Source organism: Anolis sagrei, chromosome 1 (assembly GCF_037176765.1).
Source record: "Anolis sagrei isolate rAnoSag1 chromosome 1, rAnoSag1.mat, whole genome shotgun sequence".
In the NCBI taxonomy this organism is placed as follows: Eukaryota; Metazoa; Chordata; class Lepidosauria; order Squamata; family Dactyloidae; genus Anolis; species Anolis sagrei.
The window spans coordinates 112905728-112922125 of NC_090021.1; the positions used below are offsets into that span (position 1 = coordinate 112905728).

Consider the following 16398-nt stretch of genomic DNA (forward strand, 5'->3'; position numbering starts at 1 on the left):
CGCCCTCTCTCCCCGAGGGGACTCAGGCCGGATTACAACAAAAGATTGCAAACATTCAATGCCAGTTCCAATACATAAATAAAAACATAAAACAATCAATTAATCCACATCTAAAAGTAAACATAAATTATTTAAAACAGCACATTAACATTCATTTAAAATCATTATTAAAATATAGTACATCCAATGAAGCCAGGAAGGTCAACGAGTTCAACTAAGCTAAAAGCCGACTGAGTCAAAATGTGTGTATCGACAACATATTAGCAGCATTGAACCTGAAAACATAGTTAACTTCTCTCAACAGTTTCATACAGATATTAAATAGCAACGGAGATAAAACCGGATCCTGGGGAACCCCACAAGCCAACAATCAGGGGCTGAACAGAATTCCCCCAGCACTACCACTGCAAAACAGAGCCCTCTAGTCCCATTGCAGAAGGTTACCATGAGGTTCTTGTAGGTTTTTTCGGGCTATAGGGCCATGTTCTAGAAGCATTTCTCCTGACGTCTCGCCTGCATCTATGGCAAGCATCCTCACTACCTCTGAGGATGCTTGCCATAGATGCAGGCGAAACGTCAGGAGAAATGCCTCTAGAACATGGCCCTATAGCCCGAAAAAACCTACAAGAATCTAGTGATTCCAGCCATGAAAGCCTTCGACAATACAAGGTTACCATGGTTGATGCTATTAGATCAGGGGTCCTCAAACATTTTAAGTCAAAGGCCAGTTCATGGTCCCTCAGACTGGGGGGGGGGGGGCGCAAACTATAGTTTTAAAAAATCATGAACTAATTCCGATGCACACTGCACATATCTTATTTGTAGTGCAATTGTTTTTTGAAAGAATGATACGATATTTAAAATGAACACTTTTAACCAACATAAACCTACCAGTATTTCAATGGGAAATATAAAGCCCTAAACAGCTTGGATCCTGCCTATCTTGGTGACTGCATCCCCCCTTGCCCCCTATGAACTGGCATGGGCTCTAAGATGTGCCGGGAGGCCCTCCTCTCGGTTTCTGCCACCATCACAAGCATGGTTAGTGGGGATGAGAGAGAGGGCTTTCTCTATGGTGGTCCCATGGCTTTGGAACTCTCTTCTCAGGGAGATTGGGCAGGCCCCCACACTGTCCTCCTTATGTAGGGACTTGGAGATGTAGCTCTTCTATCAAGCCTTTGAGAATATTTATTCCCTAGTTGTCCTGCGTAGTAGTGGCACATCCTGCACTTTATCCCATATCCTCTCTCCATTACTGCAGCTGGCATTTATGTTATGCCTAATGTTGACATCTTGCCCATGTTTACAGCAATTTACCACCACAGTTAGAGGACCGCAGTTTGATTGAGTCCAAATTGATGTGTGTTTTATTTTATTGTATTTTATATTGTGCTCACTCTTATGTTTTGTTTTTAAGCACTTTGTGCCATCCGTAAGCTGCCCAAGTCCCTTCAGGGAGATCATGGTTGGATATAAGAATAAAGTGGCTATTATTGTTATAATTGTTATTGTTATTGTTATTATTATTATTTATTAATTAAATATGGGCCTGCTTTTGACTAATGAGTCAAGTTAATTAGGACTGTCATTGTTGTGTGCCTTCATGTGGCTTCAGACTGAGGGTGACCCTAAGTGTAAACCTTAGGATGCGGGCTCGGGAAATGACCTTGGGTGGGTTGCATCCAGCCTGTGGGCCTTAGTTTGAGGACCCCTGTATTAGAAGTTCAACAGAATCAACTGGAATAACTCCACCGGCGCATTTCCCAGTGTAGGGCATTCACCAGTGCAAGCAATGTACTTTCTGTGTTATAACCAGGACTGAAGCCAGAAGGAGTGGATCTAGATAATCTGTCTCATTCAGGTATCCCTGGAGCTGGGAGGCCACCATATGCTCCAATATCTTATAAATTCAGTAAGTAAGCAAGCAAAGAAATAAGGGAACTTGGAGATTGGATGGCAGTTCTCTAATATACTAGGACTTTTTTCAGTAACAGCCTCATCATCTCTTCTTTCAGCCAGGCTGGGAAAGTGCCTTATTGTAGTGAAATATTCACTCCTTCTTTTACTAGTGGTGATACATCTTGATTTTCCTGGTTCCCAACAGATGCTGACATCATTCAATCAATCCTTTTTTTCCCTTGCAACTGTCAGGACACTAAAGATCATCCCCGCCTCCCACAATGATGGAAAATGGTGCAGCTTGCCAGTAAACTGCAGCTTTCCAGAAAGCACGAGGCTTCTCTTGAGACTTGTGCAGCTGTCCCTGAAAACTGCAGCTTTCGGCATGGAAAAGAAAGGTGAAAGAAGATTCCTTTGACTGGGCAAAAAGATGCTCAGCTTCATTTTTTTCTGTCTGATGAACACTGAACAACTGTGAAAGTTGTATATTGGCTGACGGTGTTTACCACTGTGCAGTCTCCCCATGAAGTCCACTTGCTTTTCAGTTTTTAATACACAATACAGTCCTTTCCCTGTTCCCCATTTCACTGTATGATTCACGGCCATTCCTCCCACTTGGACCAAAAGTGGTTCAGTTCCTCCTTTCTTTGCATAATATTTGCATAATATCCTGCTTCAAGTCACCACTGACATGGCCACTGGCTCCCATGAGGCTTGGTCACAATATATCTTTATTCTGTTTTCTGTCCCAAATGTGATTACATTGCAGACTTTCCGACGCAGCCCAGGGATCCACCCTTCACCATTAAACTGCACAATATTCAAACTGGCAAAGGCTTCACCTTCAATGGGCCTGAACTTCTTTTCCAACCAGATAATATTTGGACTGTTCAGCTTCTAAATTGGTAAAGAATGAAGGTTGAGTTTCTTTCCCTACTTTGCAGTATTCCTTTTCTTCTAAGTTGCAGGGACTTTGCAGAAGGGTGGCTTCCTTTGGCTGCATTCATAGAGCAAGCCACCTGTCAATTATAGTTAGAATCCCTGGTCCCACCCCTCTCTGGGTTTTTTGGAGGGAAGGGGCCATTTTTCAGTTAGTCTCAGGAAAGGAAGTCAATGCAGAGGATGTATACAGACGTCCTCCTGTACAAAGGCTTCGTCCCTTAAGACTTTCCGGGGGAGAACAGTCTTAAGAGTCTCTAAAGATTCCTAAAGGTTCCGGGGAAACAGCCTTACAGCCCTGAGGAATTCCGGAGGGAATAACAGCTCTAATCGTCAAGATCTCCAGCTAAGTGACTACAGGCCTGCTGGTACGTCTGCTCGGTTCTGAGACGCAGTTCAGCTGGTAGTGGATTCAAGTCAGTCAGGTTTAGGTTCACAGTAGCATGGGAGGAGCTAGAAAGGGGAATTTTCCTTTGAACAAAGTTATTGAAGATAGTGCCTGTCCCCTGTGGACAAGTTTGAGAGAACTGTTTTTTTTTTGCCAAGAAAGCTTTACAATTCCTGTTTGTTCATCAATAAAAGACTCTTATATTTAAGCTCAAGCCTCCTAAAGACTGTTTAATGAGGGAAATGTCTCTAAAGGCTTTTTTCGGGGGCCCTGGCTTCCCACTGGATTCAAGCCATACATCCTCTCTTAAAGGCACTTCATTTCAGGTCCATTGGCGACAGAACAGAGTCCACACTGCAATATATTCCAGTTCAAAGCAGATAATGTGGGATTTTATTCAGTTGTGTGGAAGCAGCCTCTGTTTCCCTTTGGCTACTTTTATAAGCCAAGAAGGGCACAGGTCCAATATGCATGTTGTGGCTCTCACCTCTCCAAGGATCCTGCCAGGCTGTACAAATCCAAATGTATCCAACAACACAGTACAAGCAGGATCCAAGGTTATGTCTGCTGGATCTGTATTAACTACAGCATCCAAGGCAGTGCAGATCCAAACAATTTTGCCTGCCAAGTGTTATGCCAATTCTTTACAGTGGCCTGTGTTCTCTTCTTTTGGGGCAGGTCACAGATGGCTTCTGACTACTGAAAACAGCTCTGCGGAATGGTAATAAACAATAGTGGCAAAAGTGTGACTTCATTTTCTTTAGAAAACATAGGCTTTCTAAAGAGTTTAGCCTGTGTTTAATTAAACTTGTGTGTGCATGTACCTTTATGTCACCTCTCAACTTATGGCAGTTCGATGCATTTTATAGGTTTTCTTAGGTGGGGAATACTCAGAGGAGGCGTTACTAGTTGCTTCCTCTGAAATATAACCTACAGAAGCTGGGATTCATTAGAACAGTGGTTGTCAACCTATGGGCCCCTAAGATGTTTTGGCCTTCAACTCCCAGAAATCCTAACAGCTGGTAAACTGGCTGGCATTTCTGGGAGTTGTAGGCCATAACACCTGGGGGACCCACAAGTTGGGAACCACTGCATTAGAGTCTCCTATCCAAATACTAATTGGGGCTGATCCTGCTTAGCTGCCAAAATCTGGTGCATTTAAGGTATTTAGACCTAGGTGGATTAACTATAAGTTTACTGTCATGAAGGTTCTTCTCTCTGTGTCACTACTTTCAAAACCACATACTTTATAGTAAGCCAGAGATCTCACTTGGCTCTATTTTTTGAGAAACTCAGGGAAAATTATGTCCATTGCCCTGGCTCTTTTTCCCATTCCAGAGATCAGCCAAGGACATCAACAGCCCAAGCAACAGGAAATTCCTCAAGAGTCATCAGTCTCTCCTGGGATAGACTATTTGACTCAATCTTTTCATCCCTGACCTGTGCTTGAAATGGAAATTATGGGACATTCCTCCATGTCCAGATCACCATGGCATGGAAAATCAGGGCTCCATCTACACTAACCATTTAATGTAGTTCAAAGCGAGCTTCAAACTATGGTGGCAAGACAATGAACATCCACGAAAGTGCATGAAAGAAAGCTCTTAATGCACATCTGCACTCTGGCTTGTGTAAACACCATTCTGGCCTCAAACTGGTTTGAGGATTTTCTATGTAATCACCTGCATAGCAAAAATACTTTCTTCAGTAGCAGTTTGAAACGTTAAGTGGTTAATGTAGATTTGCCTTTGGTCAAATTATTCAATTATTCAAATTATTCACTGAAATCCCCTACACTAGGACTTCTTAAACTTTTCCATTATGGACACTTTTGTATCAGAAGGTGAGAGACTTCTACCTTGGTCCATATATCAAACTGACAATGTATTGGGAATCTCACATCACAATAACATATTTTATGTGTGGCCAAGACCCAAACATAACACATAACAGCTCTGTATTTAAGCAAAGCAATACGTTTGAGAACCACATATGTGGGGCTGATTGGGGTAAATTGTAGGGGTGATAAGGAAATAAGATGTATATACTCAAGTTTTATTTGTTTTATCATATCTTATATTTATTTACTGTATTGTTATAAGTGTCTTATTTTAACTTGCTACATAGAGGGCAATCAAGTCTTATCAAGCCTGTTGTTTACTTTGGTATTGTGATATGGCCTAAGGGCTAATCAGTAAAATGATTATTATTATTACAAACATTACAGACCCTTTTGGCTTGAGAAAAGTTTATGTGACCCCAGGAGTATAGGTATATAAAATAAGTACAACAATCAAACACTTACTGATCACAAATCAGCATTTGCAAAATTTGCTAAACAGGCTGATTTTCCCTTTCATTGAGTATAGTTGATGCATATACTGCAGAGTCCACTACAAACACGGCACAACAGATTGATGTCTAAAACAGCCACGAGGTGACATTCAGAAAACTTCTACTCTTGCCAATTTTGGGACCCCGACATTATGCTGAGGGAATCCTATTTGAGGTCAGAAGCCACAGTTTAAGAAGCAATGCCTTATAGCATGATTTTAACAATTTGTTTTTTCCTCCAAATTTTAGTTCCTCGTGTCATTGTGCACACATGATACACTGGCAGATATGGGCAAACTTCGGCCCTCCAGGTATTTTGGACTTCAACTACCAGCTGTTAGGAATTGTAGGTGTTGGTGCAAAACACCTAGAGGGCTGAAGTTTGCCCATACCTGTTATACACAGTATAGAAACCAGGTGCTGCACAGTAAAAAGAACTAAAGCAAGTGCCCATAGGAAGATAGTTCTACAATTCATGTTTGACCAAGACAAACGTTGAGCAACATGTTCTGCTGGAAAAGACACTCCATCCAACACTCCTCTCAAAGGATGAAGTGCCAACAGGTTTCAAATTGATATGTGGGCTATTGAGAGAAAAGGGCTCTCGTGGGCATACAGACAAAATTAATGCTAACTAGCTAAGCACAATTAAAATATCACACAATAAATTACACAGATGGTATGGGGAGGTGGCAGTAACCCCAACTTAAATGATCAAACAAAGAAAAATATAGGCCCATTTCTGATAATACCATATATACTCATGTATAAGACAAAAGGGTCAAAATTAAGGATTTTGATAGTGAAATTTGTGTTGAAACACAGCAAAAACAATTTGATAGGCAATCATGTTGGTGTCTCTCCCACATAGTGTCAAATGTCCGCATCCCCTTTGTGATGCCATTGTCAGAGGCCTTAAGTTTTAGTGCACTATTAGTGAATACAGGGGCGACTCAACCATTACACAAAGTAAGCATTCGCAGTATAGTTGATTTTGCCCAGGGGCACTCTTGAGGCGCTCTTGGGGGAAAATAGACCTTGACATATGTGAGTTGTAGTTACTGGGATGTATAGTTCACCTAAAATCAAAGAGCATTCTGAACTCCACCAATGATGGAATTGAACCAAATATGGCACACAGAACTCCCACGACTAACATAATATATATATCAGTGATTGGTTGGGGGGGCAGGGGGACCAAAATACTGTTTGCTTACCATTGAAAATCTGGGTGAATATGAACTGATCAAGAATAGTTCTAGTAGCATTAACCATTTCTTAGATAATCTCCATGTAGAGAATCTGGGAGGAGAAAGGGCTTGTTACACATAATGATGACAAAGCCATCTTTTCTCCAGCAAGTGATCTAAATTATTCAGCTTTTCAGATGGCTCTAAGAGACTGCTGAACTAAGATTTGCATGGGTTAGTGCAAGTTTGTCTATTTATCTTGAGCTCTGAATTTGGCACTGCAGTCCATAAAATATTTTTTGGGTGAAAAAGTTTTAAATATTAAATCACCTAGTGCAAATTGCCAAAATAACTATTTGTGAAAACGTGATGCCGAAGGCTTTCATGGTCGGAATCACTGGGTTGCTGTGAGTTTCCAGAAGCATTCTCTCCTGACATTTTGCCCACATCTATGGCAGGCTACTTTCATCAAAGGACAAGAGGGGTCCTCTCACCTCTGCAGGAGTGTACGGTATACCATGCAGCTCTAGACAAGTCTGCATAGGGACCACCAAATGCAGCAATGACCAAACACAAATCAAGGAACATGAAAGGCACTGTAGATGAACTCAACCAGAGAAGTCAGCCATTGCAGAGCACCTAATGAACCAAACTGGACACAGCATATTACTTGAAAACACAGAAATGCTGGACCACTCTAACAACCGGAAAAACCACTGAAATCCACAAGCATGTGGACAATTTCAACAGAAAGGAGGAAACTATAAAAATCAACCAAATCTGGCTACCAGTAGTTAAAAAAACTCTAAAATCAGGACAGTATATAAAGAACAACACTTAGAAAACAAGAGAATTCCAGACAGGAATCAATCAGGGCCAGCTAACACCTCCCAACAAAGGATTCCCCCAGGCAGGAAGTGGCCAGGCTTTGAAGCTACAAGGCCATTCCAAGCTAATCAAGCCAATTGCAACATTTACACTTGCCTCAAATAGACAAGAGTTCTTTCTCCCACCCTGGACATTCCACAGATATATAAACCTCACTTGCCTAGTTTCACAACCTCTGAGGATGCCTGCCATTGATGTGGGCAAAACATCAGGAGAGAATATTTGTGAAAAATTAAAGAAGAAGATGCATATGCACCCCATTTTATACTTTTTTGTCCATTTTTGATTTTAGTGAATAATAAAACACACACTGGCTTAAGCTGGTGTTTGCTTAAGTAAAGCACATTAAAGAAACAATAAACATCTTTCATGGGTTCACATGTTGTAATTCCATGTGTCAGTTTTATTCCCAGCAATATCTTAACATAACATGCTTTACAACCGTCCCTCAAAGAATAAACATTCCCGATTTATAGGAATTACAACCTGCCCTAGAAGAAAAGCTTATTGTTCTAAACACTCTTTATGATTGCATCAGTATTAGTGGTACAGCCATGCTTGGGAATATTTCCCCAGCAGAAAAATCCCCATTCATTTTCATCATCATAATAATCCAGTTCTGTGCTTATCAAATCAGCCAAAGTCCCGGGATGAGTTCTCTTGTATGTACAGAAATTTAAAACAAGAACAATACTTTTTCCCATTGCATTGCTAAAGGATGACCACACACTAAGGCCTTCAATGTTTTTAATTTCCTATTTGAGTTGTTGCTATTCTTAAGCACGTGAATAAAAGGATAGGATTCTCCCTTTTTTTCACCAGAGTGAAAAAAAAACCTCACATACACACACACCTGCTATACTTTTTCTTGATATGAGCCCTCTGAGTAGTGTTTACTCACACTGACTATAATAGATTTCCACCCACATACCACCTTTACTAGTAAGTGTGGGGTAAGCGACAAAACTCTTCAGGGATATAACTATGCTGTTTTCACTATGTGAATGCATCAAAAAGGCTGACTGAAACAGGGATGTGGTGGGATAGTGTGTGCCGGGGACTGAGTCAATGTAGGTTGTGCGAGTCTGGTTGGTTTTGGGGTCATTCAGAAAATGCTAGTTGTGTCACTAGCATTTTAGTTGTGACACAACTAGCATTTTTTGAATGACCCCCCAAAACAATCAGACTCACACAATATTAGGTTGCATCTACACTGTAGAATTAATGCAGTTTGATACCATTTTAACTACCATGGATCAATGCGGCTGAGGGGGAAAAGGAAAGGGCCTGAGGCTGTTAGGAATGGTGGGAGTTGAAGTCCAAAACTCCCAAAGGGCCCAAGCTTGCCCATGCCTGCTATAAACCTTGTAAGACTACAACTCTCATGATCCCTGCAGCATTGCACCATGTCAGTTAAAATGGTGTCAAACTGCATTACTGCTACAGTGTTCTTAAGTGCTTTCTGAACCCTGTGACGTAAAACGTTAAATGTGTCAGCTGCAATTTGTAGGTGTGCCACACAAATGTAATGAGAAATCTCTTGAAATAAATCACATATTTTAAATATATATAAATGAAAAATTTTCATGAGATCTGTTTTGTCACCGTACATTTTAGTACTAAAATTGATGTATGTGTCCATATCACTTCCAAGCGGTTGGTCGCACCTCTGTTTTGCTAGGTAAAGGTAAAGGTTTCCCCTTGACATTAAGTCTAGTCGTGCCCAACTCTGGACTCGGGGGGGAGGGGAGTGCTCATCTCCATTTCTGAACTGAAGAGACAAGTCTAGTTGTGTCGGACTCTGGGGATTGGTGCTCATCTCCATTTCTAAGCCGAAGAGCCAGCGCTGTCCGTAGACGCCTCCAAGGTCATGTGGTTGGCATGACTGCATGGAGTGCCATTACCTTCCCGCCAAAGCGGTACCTATTGATCTACTCACATTTACATGTTTTGAAGTGCTAGGTTTGGCAGAAGCTGGGGCTAACAATGGGAGCTCACCCTGTCCCGCAGATTCAAACTGCTGACTTTCCAGTCAGCAAGTTCTGCACCGTACTGGTTTAACCTGCTGTGCCACTGCAGCCCACTCTCTTTTGCTAGTAACCGTGCACATTCATTCAGTTTTACTTTTTCTGTTTTGCTAGTAAAACTGAATTACTGTGCAAAGAATCATAGAATCATAGAGTTGGAAGAGACCTCGTGGGCCATCCAGTCCAACCCCCTGCCAAAAAGCAAGAAAAATGCATTCGAAGCACCCCTGACAGATGGCCATCCAGCCTCTGTTTGAAAGTCTCCAAAGAAGAAATCTCCACCACACTTCAGGGCAGAGAGTTCCACTGCTGATCAACTCTCACAGTCAGGAAGTTCTTTCTAATGTTCAGATGGAAACTCCTTTCTTGTAGTGTAAAGCCAGTATTCTGCGTCCCAGTCTCCAGGGCAGCAGAAAACAAGAATGTTTATGATGCATGTTTAAAAAGGGTCTCACCAACAGGAAATGTTTGGAAAGCTCTGGTATCAATGTATCCTGAGTTCAACATAGCTTTAGCTACCAATCAGTTTACATTTCCTTGCTATTACAGGTGTTCTAGTATATTAGACTACCTTTAAACTGCTATTTCAGTACTGAAAACAGATATAATCCTTTTGGCAGGATTGCAGTCCAGGATGGGATGCATTTGTAGTTCACGTGGATCGCTAATTCAGTGAAGAATGTCACCTCCAGAGCAATAAAACTCACTAAACACAGAGAAAGAAGGAATTAATTTTTGGAGGGAGTTGGCAACATCTGCAGAAGCAAGTTGAGAATCTACATTAGGTTTTCAAAATTGCATACTGTCACTGCCATTTTCAAATTTTTAAAACCCTGCTCTGTCTAGACTGAGTACAGAATTGGGAACACATGAATATTAAATAAAGCACATGAGATTTATTGCAGAATGATGTAGGACCTTTTCTTCTTCAAAATGTATTGGTTAGGCTTAAAGAGAAAACAATGGCCTTTTAATCTGACCCCACACAAGATTTATTTTAAGTATGCATTTCAATCTTGTTATAAATTCAGTTTTTGTTGTTGTTTTTGTTGTATATATACCCCTGCTGTCCTCTCTAAAACAAGACCTCAAGTGGCTCACAACATTAAAAACAATGCAATTTAAATCCTGTGATATGTAAGTATTAAAATAACATTTTGATTAAAATTGAATTATGTTGCAAATATTTTGGTGTCACTGGGTTGTTGTGAGTTTTCTGGGCTGTATGGCCATGTTCCAGAAGCATTCTCTCCTGACTTTTCACCTGCATCTATGGCAGGCATCCTCAGAGGCTGTGAGCTCTGCTGGAAACTAGGAAAATTGGGTTTATATATCTGTGGAATATCCAGGGTGGGAGAAAGAACTCGTCTGTTTGAGGAAAATGTGAATGTTTAAATTGGTCATCTTAATTAGCATTTAATGGCCTTGCAGCTTCAAAGCCTGGGTGGTTGCAGCCTGGGGGGGGGGAATAAACCTCACTTGCTTAGTTTCCAACAGATCCCTCAACCTCTGAGGATGCCTGCCATAGATGTGGGTGAAATGTCAGGAGAGAATGCTTCTGGAACATGGCCATACAGCCTGGAAAACTGACAGCAGCCCATTTATTCTGGCCATGTAAGCCTTTGACAGTATTTTGGTGTCACTTTCTACTGTATATGGCTCTTTTCCATTTACATACAAATAACTGCAATCCTAGACGTTTAGCAACTAAATTAAGTGAAGTTCATTTTTAAGGAAACCAGCACATGATTGCACTTTAGGACATCTGTCAGGAAGACATCAGAAAATGGACCCAGACTTGTATAAGATTTATATAATTTTAATTTAAAAAGAGAAGTATCTGGCAAAGCCCATAACATTTGCCCACTATTCATATGGTCAAAGCGGCTTAAGGTACTATGAAGACAGGGTTTTTAATATTTTTCTCTATCTATAGTGAAGAGCGTGAGTTAAAAATAATGAGAGAAAAGAACACCCAGTTCTCCTTTTATCTAATATTAGTGGGAGGGGAAAGAACTTTTCAAAATAAAACAGTTTCATTTCTGAAAATCATACAAATAACAATGCATTATAATACAAACCTTGATGTTCTATACATCAATATAGATGACTATTTACAGTTTTTGCAACTAAGTTACATGTTCAATCTGTACTTCAATCTAGATCACTCTAGAAAAGAGTGGGAAAAGAGCTTTAAGAATATTATTTGCATCACATTATGAAGAGATTTAGAAGAAGAAGAAAAAGCTCAAGACATGCAACTAATCTAGTAAGGGGGAGGGGGGGGTAAGATAACCTTTTAAAATTATTGATGCATCTCCATAATACTTGGGATTATCCCTAGGCAGTAAAGTCAAGGAATCCAACACAGGTTGAGTATCCCTTACCCAGAATTCTGCAATCCAAAATAGTCCAAATGTGTGGTTGAGATAGTGACACCTTTGCTTCCTGATGGTTCAAAGAACTCTTGCACAGAATTATTAAAACCATTGTATATGAAATGTCCTTCAAGTAACCTGCATAAGTTGTATATGAAACATAAATTAATTTTGTGTTTACATTTGGGTATGTAAATATACTGCTAAGCTGCTGAACTTGCTAACCGAAAGGTTGGTGGTTCAAATCCAGGGAGCAGGGTGAGCTCCCAGCTTCTGCCAAACTAGCAGTTCGAAAACATGCACATGTGAATAGATCAATAAGCACCGCTTCTGCAGGAAGGTAATAACACTCCATGTAGTCATGCTGGCCACATAACCTTGGAGACATCTATGGACAATGGCGGCTCTTCGGCTTAGAAATGGAGATGAGCACCACCACCCAGAGTTGGATTCGACTTGATTTAATATCAAGGGGAAACCTTTACTTTATATGGAAATTGAAGTATTCCAAAATGGGGGGGACGGGGACCACCAAAATCCAAAACACTTCTAGTTCCAAGCATTTTGGATAAGAGACACTCAAGCCATTCTGGTAAAGCCAGCAATAAGAATAAGGGAAAGAGAAGCAAAATAATATCTTTAAAATGACAGTTACACATCTATAGTACTTAGACTTATGAGTAATATTAGTCCCACACAAGAGAGTCATGTCAAGGAGCCCACTATATGTAAATATAGCAACTGGCTATTCAGTCAAAAGGTCAAATGAACCTGGTTGTGAAGCTGCATTCTGTTGCCCTGTGTGTGACTGTAATTTAGATTTCCTGAATTGGAGCCGGATGACAGGAAGACATGATTAAACCAAGAAAACAGAGTGGATTAGAACGACTTCAACTGTCTACAGTTTAAAACGGGTTTAAAAAATGCAAGCTGATCAACCAGGCAAGAGGGAAATAACTACATCCTCGGGCCCCTTCCTTCTTTCACAACCTGCTGCGCAGCAAAACAGGAAGAGCAACAAACACAGGTCACGGCAGCTGCAAGGAAGGGTGCCTCTCTTCCAACCTTAACTAGACTTTGGGGACATCCACACTGTAGAATTGAAGCAGTTTGAACCCATGTTGACTGCCATGGCTCAATGCCATGGAATCCTGAGAGCTGCAGTACAGCAAGCCATTGACACTTTCTGATGGAGAAGGCGAACGAACATGTCAAACTACAACTTCCGTGATTCCATAGCAATGAGCCATAGGAAGTTATCAAGTGGTATCTTGACTGCATTCCTTCTACAGTCCCTTGCTCACGCCCATATTTACTTTATTTCCTAACAAGTTAAAAAACCCCACAGAGACATGTGTTTGGAAGGGAGTGAAGACATGGGGTGTGCCTGCAATGTAGGCTGAATGCAGTTTGACTCCACTTTCACTGCCATGGCCCAATGTTATGGAGTCTTGGGAGTTGTAGTTTGGCGAGGCACCAACACTCTAAAGATCTTGTAAAACTACCAGCCCCACAATATCATAGCATTGAGTTATGGGGTTCTTTGACACTGAGGGATTAATAATTTAAAATATTATTTTGCTAGCTATATTATGATATGTGTATTCTGTAGGATGTTTTTAGATGATTGTGTGTTTTAGTGATATTGTAACCTGCCACGAGGAGAGGGAGGTAAGAAAATGAACAAAGTCTGGCTGCCAGTATTGAAAAACTCTAAAATCAGAACAGTAAGTAAAGAACAATACTCAAAAACTGGGGAATTCCAGACAAGAATCAATCAGGGCCTGCTAACACCTCCCAACAAAGGACCCCCAGGCAGGAAGCAGCCAGGATTTGAAGCTGCAAGGCCATTAAATGCTAATCAAGGTGGCCAATTGCAACATTCACACCTGCCTCAGGCAGGTAAGAGTTCTTTCTCCCACCCTGGACATTCCACAGATACATAACCTCCCTTCTCTAGTTTCCAGCAGACCTCACAACCACTGGGACCACCTTGACTGGCTTGTGCCAGAGTCTTTGCAGTTCGATCTTTAAATCCTCATAATATTATTATTATTATTATTATTATTATTATTAATAATAATAATATAATAAACCGATCCACACATGTTCTTTAGCTCTCACAACTAATGCCTAGCAACCTGGGATGCATCTACACCAGGCATGGGCAAACTTGGTCCAGCTGGGTGTTTTGGACTCTAATTCCCATCATTCCTAACAGCCTCGGGCCCTTTGTTTTTCCCTCCTTCCCTAGGACACGGAACAATGGCTTCAAACTACAAAAAAGGAGATTCCACCTGAACATGAGGAAGAACTTCCTGACTGTGAGAGCCGTTCAGCAATGGAACTCTCTGCCCCGGGGTGTGGTGGAGGCTCCTTCTTTGGAGGCTTTTAAACAGAGGCTGGATGGCCATCTGTCAGGGGTGATTTGAATGCAATATTCCTGCTTTTTGGCAGGGGGTTGGACTGGATGGCCCATGGGTCTCTTCCAACTCTATGATTCTATGATCCTCAGCTGCGTATGCAGCTAGGTTTTGAAGCTGCAAGGCCATTAAATGCTAATCAAGGTGGCCAATTGCAACATTCAAACAGACAAGAGCTTAAGCAACTGAGGGGAGAAAGGGAAGGGGCCTGAGGCTGTTAGGAATGGTGGGAGTGGAAGTCCAAACTCCTGGAGGGCCCAAGTTTGCCCAGGCCTGACCTATACTGTAGACTGAATGCCCTCTTTGGAAGAGAAGACCGTCTGAAGAGATACCTCCCAGGACCCCACAGCATTTAGCCAAGGCAGTGATGCCATTCATTCAGGATGCAGTCAGAGGCAGGCAGACTTTGTGATCTCACACTCACACCCACAATTCTGCCATGGCATGAAGTGGCATCAAACTGCATCCATTCCCCAGTGCAGACGTGGATCTAGAGGCTGGAAGAAGGTGGAGAGAGGCCCCCTGCAGACCCACCCACCCAACCACCTTTCCAGGCTCACCTGTTCGGGCCCCGTGGCTTCAGCTTCCTCCTCCCCAGGCTGATCTGCATCCTCTTCCTCTTCCTCGGCCCCTTCTCCTTCTCCTTCTCCATCAGCCTTGCTTGCCGCAGGGAGCGGCTCCTTCTCCGGCTCTTGCTCCTCTTCCTGAGCCGGGTGCACCTCTTCTCTTCCTCCTCCTCCTCCTCCTCCTCCAGAGCCTTCCTCTCCCTCCTTCTCTTCCTCCTCCTCCTCCTCCTCTTCCTCTTCCTCCTCCTCCCCCATCGGCCCTCCTTGCAGCTCGGGCTCGGAGTCGGTCTCCCAGGTGGAGTCGCAGTCCTCCACGGTGGCGGGCTCCTTGAAGCTGACCCCGCTCAGCAGGCTGCCCATTGGGAGGAGAGGAGGAGGAGGAGGATGGAGGAGGAAGAGGAGGAAGGCAAGCAGGTGGATGCCACCCGGGCATGGGCTCAGCCTCCAGAGGATGGCCAGCAGCAGGAGGAGGAAGAGGAGGAGGAGGAGGAGGAAAGGGAAGCAGGAGCGACAGCTGGCGAGGCTCTTCTGCTCCTCCTCCGTCAGTCAGTCCCCAACCCACAAACACGCAGGAGGAGCAGAAGGAGGAGGAGGAGCCCAGTGCTGTGGGATTTCCACAGGAAAACACGCAACCCTGCAGGAATGAGGAAGCTCAGGACAGGCAGTCCCCAAGTTACGAACAGGAGGGGTTTTGTAGTTGGGTTTGGACCTAAGTCGGCACAGGGACCTTGACTCAATGTAACCAGCCACGTTTTTTTCAAAATCCAATGATCACAGGGAGAGGAAGGGAAATCTTGATGTCTGCACAGACAGCAAAACAAACACCACATGGGGGGTTAACCCTTCCCTATGCTATCCACAGCTACTGTGTGTATACCTACGTACATACATATATACACACATAGTAGCTTTGGAAGGGTTAACCCTCCATGTGGTGTTTGTTTTGCTGTCTGTGCAGACATTAATATTTCCCTTCACTTTCTCTCCCTCTGATCATTGGATTTTGAAAAAATGTGGCTTCTTGTGGAAACAAGGACTGGTGTGGATGCTTCAGTAGAGGCACCTTTAACGTTACTATATTATTATTACATGTACGTAACAACATACTAGCACACATTCGGTCCAAGTGTCTGTGGGCCCAGAATATCAAGGCTGAAAATCCCACAAAATCCGCTTTGTGCTGGGTTATTTGTAGTCCATGCTCAGATAATGTGGGATTTCCTGCCTTGATATTCTGGGATCTAGGGATGTGTGGAAGGGCCCTTCCTGGAGATAGATTTCCTCTCACTTCTTGTTGTCTCTGGGCCCTTCCACACAGCCATATAACTCAGAATATCAAGGCAGAAAATCCCACAATATATGCTTT

General features: G+C 42.5%; 1 protein-coding gene across 2 annotated transcripts in view; it reads right to left on the minus strand.

Annotated features, from left to right (window-relative positions):
• OGFRL1 (opioid growth factor receptor like 1) overlaps nucleotides 1-15579 on the minus strand; it is a 35081-nt gene extending 19502 nt beyond the window's left edge. For both annotated transcript variants that reach the window (XM_067467932.1, XM_060752846.2), the window contains exon 1: nucleotides 15027-15579. In XM_067467932.1, the coding sequence (XP_067324033.1) occupies nucleotides 15027-15392 (366 nt within the window). In that variant the 5' untranslated portion in view covers nucleotides 15393-15579. The remainder of the gene's footprint in view (nucleotides 1-15026) is intronic.
• Between the last annotated feature and the right edge of the window lie 819 nt (nucleotides 15580-16398).